This window comes from Doryrhamphus excisus, chromosome 1 (genome assembly GCF_030265055.1).
Source record: "Doryrhamphus excisus isolate RoL2022-K1 chromosome 1, RoL_Dexc_1.0, whole genome shotgun sequence".
Classification (NCBI taxonomy): domain Eukaryota; kingdom Metazoa; phylum Chordata; class Actinopteri; order Syngnathiformes; family Syngnathidae; genus Doryrhamphus; species Doryrhamphus excisus.
In genome coordinates this window covers 21,450,642-21,461,595 of record NC_080466.1, presented here as the reverse complement: position 1 = coordinate 21,461,595, position 10,954 = coordinate 21,450,642, and the positions used below count along the sequence as shown (strand labels likewise).

Genomic DNA, 10,954 nt, shown 5'->3' with positions numbered 1-10,954 from the left:
ATCACTGAGACAGACTGAAAACAGCAGACGGTATCAATGCGCCATCTGCTGCTTGTTACGCCGTTGTTAATACCTTGGTCTCTACCTCTCCGCTACACCCTCATTAGCCAAAATGTCGTTATCCAAACGGAGAAAAGTAGATAAGGAGTGTAGAATTTTCAAAGAAAAATGGACCACGTCCTATTTATTTACAGACATGCACGGAAAACCTTTGTGCTTGGTGTGTTTGCAACAAGTTTCGGTATTGAAGGAATATAATATTCGACGCCACTACGAGACTCATCACAGCGAAAAATATGACGGCTTACTGTTTGCATTGAAAGAATACAGCTCTGTGAAGATGAATCCTTACTGTGGTGATTTAAAAAATGTGCACTTTAATGTCAGTCAGCAGCTTCAAAACAAAAGTTGTGTGATGGAATTCTACTGTTCATACAACTCCATACATTTTCAGTATATATTGTATGTGTATGTATGTTTCATGTATGAAGTTTACAGATTTACAGGACAGGCGAACACTTTCTTCATTACACATTTAAAATCACTCTCCTTAGTTTGTAAGGTGTACGCAGGGATTACATTTAGATTTTATATGCGTATGTGTAAGTGGTTTAAAAATCCCTTTCTTTAAAAGTCTCATTTAATCTGAAAGTGCATTACTATATTTTTCAGTACCAATTAAAGTTTTGTGCCTTTGTACAATCAGTGTGATCAGTTGCAATGCATATTTGTGAATGATAAAGTTGTAAATTGTAAAAAAAAAAAAAGTAAAAAAAGTAAATTGCACATTTGTCTAAGGAAATATGTGGTGTTTCATAAAATGTTTTGTAAAAGGATAGTTCATTAAATTTCAATATTTTCCTAATGTTCCTAATGTGCTTCTTTACACCAAAACAAAGGAAAGACATGATATTTTGGTTATTTATAGCACAGTATGGTATAATTTGAATGGTCCGGCCCACTTGACATCTCCCTAGGCCGTATGTGGCCCACGATGCGAAATGAGTTTGACACCCCTGGGAGACATACAAGTCCTGTACAAGACGCGTTTACAAAATATGACCGCTAGATGGTAACAGAGAACTGCTAAAGATTTTCTGCACAGAGCTTCAGCATAAAATAGTAAATAAATACACATACATTATCAAATAAAAACTTCTTAAATACAAAAACAAAAATAATAATACAATACAAAACATTAACAAACACACATTAGTATGCAGTAATAATTGAATAGATAATTACAACAGTAATTGCCACTAGTAATAAAATAAACACCCACATACAGAAAGCTCGTAATTGCCAACACTATTGTTATATGAATGTCAGTCAAAACTGAGCATTATCATGATCATGACAATTACATTAATGATGATGATTCATCCAGTTTCTTTACCATTGTCCTCATTTGGTCACAATGAGCTGGAGTCTATGCCAGCTAACCAAAAGATAATATATTATCTTTAAATTGGTAAAGCCTTTTTATTTTAAGCTGTAACATTGGATTTAATTAATGCAGACTTACATTGGAAGCAATGTTGTGGCAAGTGGAAAGGAAGTCATTAAAAAGTCCTCAGACCACACAGATGCACAAACTCAAAACTGATTCGTTGCTATTTTTGTGAGTGAACCCACACTTTCATGACATCGCCGCACAAATTGTGAAAGCAGCATAAACAGGGAGGCAGCCTGGCAACCTGCTGCATTGCAATCATCTGATTATTTAGTGTCATCGTAGCCACAGAGCCACACAGCTACTCTTATTCATCACCATGGTTATGCAGATGGGGGTATCATTGATGCTTTCAAAAAAAGTGTTCATTTGTACAGTACTGTGCAAAAGTTTTAGTTCACTACTGATTTTGTTTTGATGATTTTCACAGCAATTGTTTTAACACATATATTAATTCATTCATTTTCTACCGCTTATCCTCACAAGGGTTGCGGGGGTGCTGGAGCCTATCCCAGCTGTCTTCAGGCAAGAGGCGGGGTACACCCTGGACTGGACGCCAGCCAATCACAGGGCACATATATAGACAAACAACCATTCACACTCACATTCATACCTATGGACAATTTGGAGTCGCCAATTAACCTAGCATGTTTTTGGAATGTGGGAGGAAACCGGAGTACCCGGAGAAAACCCACGCATGCACGGGGAGAACATGCAAACTCCACACAGAGATGGCCAAGGGTGGAATTGAACTCCGGTCTTCTCGCTGTGAGGCCTGCGAGTTAGCCACTTGCAGCCGTACAGCCGCTTGTGGAGCAACATATTACAAAATGTATTACATATTGGTGAGGATCTGGATAGACGGACCGATACAGAATGTTATTAGTTGGGGTGTCACACCCAAATCACAACACGACATTTGAATATTAATTCCCAGAAAAGTACAGTGAACGAATATGACTGAACAGATTTTTATATTTAAGACAGTCACAAAAACAATGGAGGTGTGTTTTGAAATGTTTATTGTCCCACAAATTAACACTGAAAATATATTATTGTCAACATTTTTTGAGAGCAAATAAACCATAGAAATCACTGTCGTCCTTTTATGTACCTGCCAGGACTGTCCAGATGTCCTTTCATATTTAAAAAATACAATAAAAAAACAATATCATACATACACAACATATACATATGTATGAATAACAGCACTGTGGCTTGGTAATATTTAAAGTTGCACAGAGCCAAATTTGTGAGCTTGTCATGTACAGCTTGCTTCTGAGCAATCCCTGGCACATCGGATTTAGGTCTGGGCTCTGACTAGGGCATTTATTAGAAGTGTGTTCACTTATGATTATGTGCTTTTTGACTGTTCACATCTTTATGCCGCCGGTGGCCAACAGCGGGTCAATGGGAATGTGTGTATGTGTGTTTATAACTGCAAATGGAGGATAGAAATTCCCAATAAAACTGCAGAAGAACCCAGTTTACCTTGAAGTGACAGTAACCATAGAAACTAAGCACTGATAATTTCCATCCTTGAGCAGCAGGTTTCATGTCATGTTCCCTCTGAGCTATATTGCCAAGGTGAAGGTGAAAACGAAATGGGCAGCTTGTTCCGTACAAAACACGTCATTCACACAAAGTTATATGAGGTAAAGCTGAAGTAAAACTTGTATATACATTATATTTGTATATCATTTCCAGCATTTAAAGGGGAACTACTTTTTCTCTTTTCTGTCCTATAAATGTTGTTAGAATGTTGTATTCTCATGTTAAATGATGCCTCCGCGTCAGATAATGAGGTTTGCGCAGTTTTGGATGGCTCTACACCAGGGGTGCTCACACTTTTTCAGCATGCGAGCTACTTTTAAAATGACCGAGTCAAAATGATCTACCCACTACAAAAATGCAAAACATCTATTTATTTTCAAATGTATTGAGGATTATTTGTACGTACAATGTATGTTGATGTACCTTACATAACCAACTTCCAAATGTTTATCAGTCATGGATAATATCCGTATCACATATCCACGTATCCATATCCGTATGGAAGTGATGTTTTTTGCCTTTTTACTTGGTCCAGTTTTTGCCTTTTTACTTGGTCCAGCTCCTTCACTCATTTTAGTGACCATAAACTTTAGCGAGGGCTTTAAAATCTCGCAATTCGCCGACTAGCTTAGCACTTTGCATCGTTGTTTACGCATGAGCGGTGACCTAAAGGTCAAAATTCAGTTGTCATCTGACTGGTTGTCCTGTATGTCAATCAAGTAACGGGGATGGATGATAGGCTGACATCGTAAGTTCTGCTGCACTTAGAGACGTTGTTTGATTTGATTGGTCGCCCGAAGGGCAACATTCAGTTGTCATCTGAATGGCTGCCCTGTATATCAATCAAGTGACGGCATTGATGCTAGGATGATATTTTTTTAATGTCACGCCGCGATCGACCAGCGATCGACCAGTACCACCTCCGCGATCGACTGGTAGCTCGCGATCGACTTAATGAGCACCCCTGCTCTACACGCTCTGTTTTACAGAGTTTTTTTCAGCACTGACTTCTACTGGCATCAATGCAACTCGGACTTCCTTACATGGGCTACAGATTGCCGACAAATAAATACGTAAATACGGATGTACCTTTCTGGAAGTCCTCGGAAGCACTTGGGAGTAAAGTAGCGTTTGGGCGGGAGGCAGGAAATCCTAGAAAACACTAGAAGAGGCACAGAGTGGAAGATCTAGAAAGCTTTCTGTGTGGGTTATCATGTGTAGCTCCTCTAAAGGAGTACAGAACCCAAGTCCTGAAAATGAGTATAATAGGTCCCCTTTAAGTATTCTTGGAAGTTCCAGAAAAACTCAAACCGTGTGAATTCAACTTAAGCTACATGGTTGTGTCATTGAATGCATCCTTTCATGGCTCATAACAAAATGAGTGTGATTTAAATGTTCTGCTACTATTAAAGAAACTAGTGTTCGGTAAATAGATAGGTCAGGATTATATATTTGTATGTATTAACTATCTTTCATCCTTCATAAAACACAGTAAAGTTACTAAAACAGAGTAATAAAAAACAGTAAATATTTCCGACATGGCTGCAAATAATGAATGAATAATTTCATTCATTCATTCATTTTCTACCGCTTATCCTCACGTGGGTCACGGGGGGTGCTGGAGCCTATCCCAGCTGTCTTCGGGCGAGAGGCGGGGTACACCCTGGACTGGTCGCCAGCCAATCACAGGGCACCTATATATGTGAGAGGAAACTGGAGTACCCATAAAAAACCCACACATGCACAGGGAGAAGGATCATTAATTTGAAAACTGTAATTAATCTGATTAAAATGTTTAATTATTTGACAGCCTTATTACAAGTTAAGCTGCATCCATCTGTTTTCTTTATTAGCAGACTACCTTCTTACCTTCTCAATACCCCCCTCCCTTACCTGATGGGGGGGGGGGGGGCTTGAGAATTCCACGGCCTGCATTTTTAAACAGACTTGCATCGAAGCCAATAAACCATGCCTCCAAATTCCAGTGCAGTGTGTGAGCCCAAGTATTTATCATAATCATGTATACATGAGGGATTTGTATGCTCAGAAGTTGGTTTTTGTTTTTATGACCTCAAAACATAAAGACGACCAAAGGAGATAAGACCAATATCCATGCATGATTGTTATCACATACACACAATCTCATCCTTTGAATCGCTGCATTGGCTGTCTCATTGTAAAGGTATGGGGGGGGGGGGGGGGTATATGAGGTTGCCATGGAGACTATTCTTCTTGGCAACACAGTTGTGAATCTGTAGTTTGATTGGTCACAAGAAGCGTGTGAGCCGGCAGCCACTGGATAACCTCATGGAACCTCCCATGAAATTCATTCTACAGACCAGAGCAACCGACTGGTTAGCTGCCACATCTGTAAAACCTACTCAATTCCTAATCGCCTGCTAAATTTAGGTTAATTATATGGTAAAAAAAAAGGAACTTACAACTAATTGCTCAAAAATAAAATACATTTAATTGTTAATATCATATATTATTTATATTGCAGACCAAGAGTCTTCAAAAATGTCAAATAAAAGAGGTAATTGTGAGTGGATATGAGTCGGTTTAGCCTTTGCCGCTAGTTGAGTTGACGACAATAGTGCTGTTAATACGTGTCAACAACACATGGAAAAGACAAAGCCATCAGGTGCACAATTTAGGAAGAGCAGGAGAAACCGGACGAAGATAAAAAGCTATGGCGCTATAGCATCGCTTTATGTAAACATCAGTGCATAATAAGGCGCCATATTTGACTCCTTGACTCTTGTCGGTAACGCCGTTGCAACGTTTGAATTTGTAATTAGATAACGTACCTGCTATTGTAAACAATAACATGGTAATAGCATGGGTAGCACTAGCAACACTGAATATAACAAGCAGCTTAGTCTCTAAAAGGTCCTATTTAATTTGATGCAGCATCACATCAGTTAGCAATTAATGTCACTCTCTCTAATGTTAGCGTTAATTAAAAAGTAACAGCAGTGATTGGACTAGTCAGCCGTGTCATGAAGCTCCAATGAGGAGAGCTTTGTTTTAATACCAGAATGGTTAAAGCAGCATGTGTGCTATGTGTTTATGCACAGGAAACATAACTATTTTATATATATTATCTGGGAGAGTTGAGGTTAAATATGCCGACAATCATTTTGTGCAATCTCAACTGTGATCTTCACAAACTACATGATGGAGCATGTGAAGCCACAGCACTCCTTCAGCAGGGTGAGGCCCGTTTTGGCCAAGGGAGAAGAGCTCGGCTGAGCCCTGGGTGCTACTCTCCGCTTGGGTACACCTGGAACGACAACATGGTGCATTTTCATTGTTGTAAAAATGGTTAATGTGGATACAGGATGGACTTGCATATACTTATAGTCCAGGGGTCGGGAACCTTTTTGGCTACGAGAGCCATGAAGGCCAGATATTTTAAAATGTGTATCTGTGAGAGCCATATACATTTTTGTATTGAATGCAATAAAATGTGTGCATTTTTATGTAGGACCAACAGTTTTAGATATAATGGGCTCTAATTACGTAGACCAGGCACACTACCCCACGCCAATGGGGTGTGGCCAGCACACTTTCGTGAGCAGCGCAGTGTCTAATAATAAATCAAATACTTGCTGCCATTAATGCAACTTCTGCTGCTGCATGGTTTTGCACCGTACTCAGTATATTTCATTCTTTTGGCCATCTTTGCCAGAAGGCTTGGTTCTGCAGCTTTAGCTAGGTGACTAAAGGAGGAAAGTTTACATTTACATCTCAATGACCGAGGTAGACTACCGCATTACCCAGTAATAATCGAGTTTTGGTGTTTGACCTGGAAAATATCATCAGGAAAGATAGATATGGTTGGCCGTATTGCAGTAGAAAATAGATGGACGGATTAAAATGCATAAGAAAGTTGTTGATTTTTAATATTTTTAACAGTGATTTCTGTGATGTTTACTTTAAAATGTTAGCAAACATACATTTTTATTGTGGTAAATGCTTGAGAGACAGATACAGTCATCAAAAGAGCCCTACCTGGCTCCCGAGCCATAGGTTCCCTACCTCTGTTATAGTCCTTTATAGATTCATATCGCACTGAAAATGACAACGCAGAGTATAATAGCTGGCAACACAAATGAGGAGCAAGAGAATTGTGCCTTGCCTACAGTCACGCATGTTGGTGTTAGTGGAAGCCATCTGGCTTTATGGGCGGAATAGGTGTATCCCATTATGTGCATTGTTTGCTGCCTCATGCTAGGTGTTTCTCTCTCTCTACAACCCACACAGAAAAGAGAAATGTTTGTGGCTAATGGGCTTTTCTTTAAGGCGTCATGTTTACTCGGGAAAGTGAGGCTAAAGTGAGATGCATTCGCTGTCATTGTCTTGGGTTGCATGAGTGCTATCGGCACCGGGGAGCTGCGGTTCATTGAGGGAAAACATGAATTCCAACAAGTTGTGAGAGTGTGTTGCAGAGCGTTATCCCCTCCTTGAGCACATTAGTTTTCCCAGCATGACAATGATCCCAAACACACCTCCAAGGAAAACAAGGATGCTGACACTAAAAACTCACACTTTGGACAAAATGTGAAAATTCCCCGCAAGGTGTACTCACTTGTGTTGCCACCTATTATAATGATACGGCTATACAAGTTCAGGTAAAGTATGTACAAGTTTCATTTCCATAGTATTGTCCCTTAGGAAATTCTAACAACACGATTACTGGATTTTTTTTTTACAACACCTTCTACATTACTGTTAGTTTGCTGGGCAAAATAATTCATTTGCAATTAAAGACAACGTTTGGAGGAAGACGAGGAATATTTAGACATGCGTGTTGTACCTGTTTTCTGCAGGTGTCTTGGAAATTTAGACCTCAGAAAGTCAGCCATTTCTTTGTCTTCTTCTTTCTCCCTGCGTGCAGATAAAGCCATGCATCATCCCCTGTGTTTTCATTTAAAGTCCATTCACCTAATGTTGCTTGTCAGCTCAAAGAGAAGCGTTGCTCCAGAGGCGACGCACGGTGCACAATTAAAATGACACGCAAGTCCATCATTGGATTTACCTGGAAAAGCTGATATCATTGCACTGAAATACTATAAAGGTGTTTTACTAAAGTGGTGGATAGACTGTAAGGCCGTTCTGTGTAATATTATGTTGTGTTATCATTGTACAACACTTTTCCCTTCCTCACCTTTGCTGTGACTGTTCATGTGAGCTAACAAGGCGCTATGAAGTCTACAGGGCCCTTTAAAGTACACTTCCTAGGCCACATCATCTCCTCTCATTGTTCAAATGACAGTCGTGACCTTTCTTGTCATCTTCACTGCGAAGATGACTCATGCCGAATATGAGACCATCCATCCATCCATCTCATCATATGCAAAAGCTCACCTGAGTCTTTCAAACTCAACATCATCCACCAGGAAATCTCTCGTTTCGACCAGTTTATGGATTTGCTGCAGAAGTTCTTCTTCCTTTTGTCGGTCCTCATTGGACTTGTCGTTATCTACAGCAGGAAGACAACATTTTTTTTTATTGGGTTACACCCAGTAAGTGTCAGGGTAAAATGTTGTGCCACACACCATTTCTTGATTAATGCTGTCAAGAGATTAAAACATTGAGATTAATTATGATCCATCATTAATTGATCTAATATTTTTTTTTAATCTCACCAAAATATTGCTAAAACAAGCACCCACTTTGAGATTTTTTTAAATTTTTTAAATGATTTATGACTTCAAGATGAAGTCTATTGTAGTCACCCGTTAATCTCTAAATAATTAGAAAATTAAATAAATTAATAATATTAGGCCCAGTTACTGTAAACGCATGAAAACAGGAGGAACTCTTTTCTGAGTAATATAAGTAACAACAACTCCCACATGCACATACTTTCACGTCCCCTCTTTAGTATTCACCGCTCCTCACCTTGCCCTCTCAACTACATTGGGAGCTTATCAACTGAACAAGCCCAAATACAATGACAGTCAATCAATGTCCACTTCAGGGTGTGACTGATTGGTTTCCACACCCAAAAACTGATTTTTACATGAGCACAACTTTTTTTTCTATTTAAATTGTAATGTTAGAAATTAAAAATTGTACTACGACAACAACAAAAAATGCAATATACTAAATGTGACTACAATGAATTAATCACCATTAATGCACTAATTTGACACCCTTATTCTTGATTGACATTTTTGTCACAAGAGAGAGAAAAGAGTATGTTTTCTACTGCAAATATGAAACTACTCTTATATAATAGTGAAGGTGGTGACTCCAACCTGGCAGGGACACTAATTTGTGCAGCTCCTTCTTCAGCCGAGTGATCTCCTTGCATAGCTGAATGTCATCCATCCTGCCAAAGGAGACACAAAAACATGAGTCATTTGTGTCAACTATATGTACGATATATCATTATCTTGTCATAATACTTTTTAGGCCCTGAAAATTAAGGTAGTCAGGCTGTAATTCCAGTATGCCAAAAACCAAAAACATGAATCTTTTAGGAACACAGTCATTTTCTTTATCTTGGAGGTGGAGCTATCCTTATTATTTAATATGACGTATTATATAAGGCAAAACCATAGCACAGTATGTAGGATCTCAATCTCAATCTCCCAACTTGCATGTCGTCTTTCTCATCTCACATGTATCTGAGCTCAGACTCCCTCCGGACCAGAACGTCTCTAATCCTCTCGATCTTGAATAGTTCGCCCTCGATGTCATCTACAGTAATGCTGGAGTCCGCCATGGACACCACGTCGTCCTCTGGAAGACACACGCAGAGGCTTTATCCTTCTTTCATTGTCATTCAATAAATCAGCACATTAGTAATGACAGTAGCACAAATCTGGAATTCTATTATTTTGTGTGGGGTTCCAAGTCTTGGTATTTGTCCAGGTTGTGATCCTGGACTAGGTGCATTGACAGGTCCAGGTTCTGGGTGTAGTCTGGCTCGTCTATATGTCTTCCACCACGATCTCTTGCTCCTCTGAGGACCAGCTGAACTGAGCTGATTCTCAGCAGGTTTTATAGTGTGCAGTTCGCTGGCAAATGTGTTTTCAGCTATGACCTGTTGTGTTTTCATTGTGACAGTTGGGTTGGAATTTTGCCTCCCTTTTGAAAAACGTGATGATGAGTGAAAAGTGTGTTGAAATGGGCTTTAAAAAAAAGTCAAGTTTTGACACCAGTGTCCTGTTTTTGACAAATGTGTGCAGTGAAAGGAATTTAGTGCCTTATCAATTGAGAAAAACTGTAAAGTGAATGCCATTAGGTGGAGAAATGCAGTATTTCTATGGAACTATTACTAAAGAGGTGATAAGAGGTTTCTCTCATTCATCAGCCCATGGTCCTACCACACATACACACTTGAAGAACTGACACCTGTGGATGCTTGACGTTTGCAGTTCTGAAGGCACACATGCAACAGTTAAAGCACACTACCTATTCTGTGCTGTAATACCGACATCCTAAAAGCATATTATGTTGATCTAATTAGCAATCACTAACATGAAGCACCAACCTTATACATTAGAAGGCATTCATTTTACATTAAACATAGGCACCATGTGCATTAGTTAGTTTACCTGCTTTGTTGCCGTCCCTATTCCATTGTGTACATTCCAGAGATCCATAGTGATGGGAAGATTCGCTGCTCATCTCCATCATTCCAGTTGTTGCTCTCTCCACCTCCTCCTCCTCTCTGTGGGATGCAGATGCAGCAAGGAATAGGAAACAACAACAAAAATATCAAAACACAAAAATTGTGATGCCGGATTTCAGTAAGTCATTCCCAGTCATCCACCGACCTGCAGATGTACGAGGGCAAGATAGTCCTCGCATGCTCTGGCGTGTGCAGCGGACAGAAAACTCCTTGTCAATCAAGGTGGTCACGGCACTGGGGAAATAGCACTACCTGGTGGCGGTTAAACGCCACTGCAAGCAAGGAAATCAACCTAC

General features: G+C 39.6%; 1 protein-coding gene across 1 annotated transcript; it reads right to left on the bottom strand.

Annotated features, from left to right (window-relative positions):
• Nucleotides 1–4,974: 4,974 nt before the first annotated feature.
• Nucleotides 4,975–10,947, bottom strand: LOC131132709 (bMERB domain-containing protein 1-like). Its single transcript, XM_058078593.1, has 7 exons — nucleotides 10,804–10,947; nucleotides 10,582–10,697; nucleotides 9,643–9,763; nucleotides 9,277–9,350; nucleotides 8,381–8,495; nucleotides 7,830–7,900; nucleotides 4,975–6,293 (listed from the first exon to the last, which is right to left on the bottom strand). The coding sequence occupies exons 2-7, from the start codon at nucleotides 10,661–10,663 to the stop codon at nucleotides 6,181–6,183; spliced, it is 576 nt and encodes a 191-aa protein (XP_057934576.1). The 5' UTR covers nucleotides 10,664–10,697; nucleotides 10,804–10,947; the 3' UTR covers nucleotides 4,975–6,180.
• Between the last annotated feature and the right edge of the window lie 7 nt (nucleotides 10,948–10,954).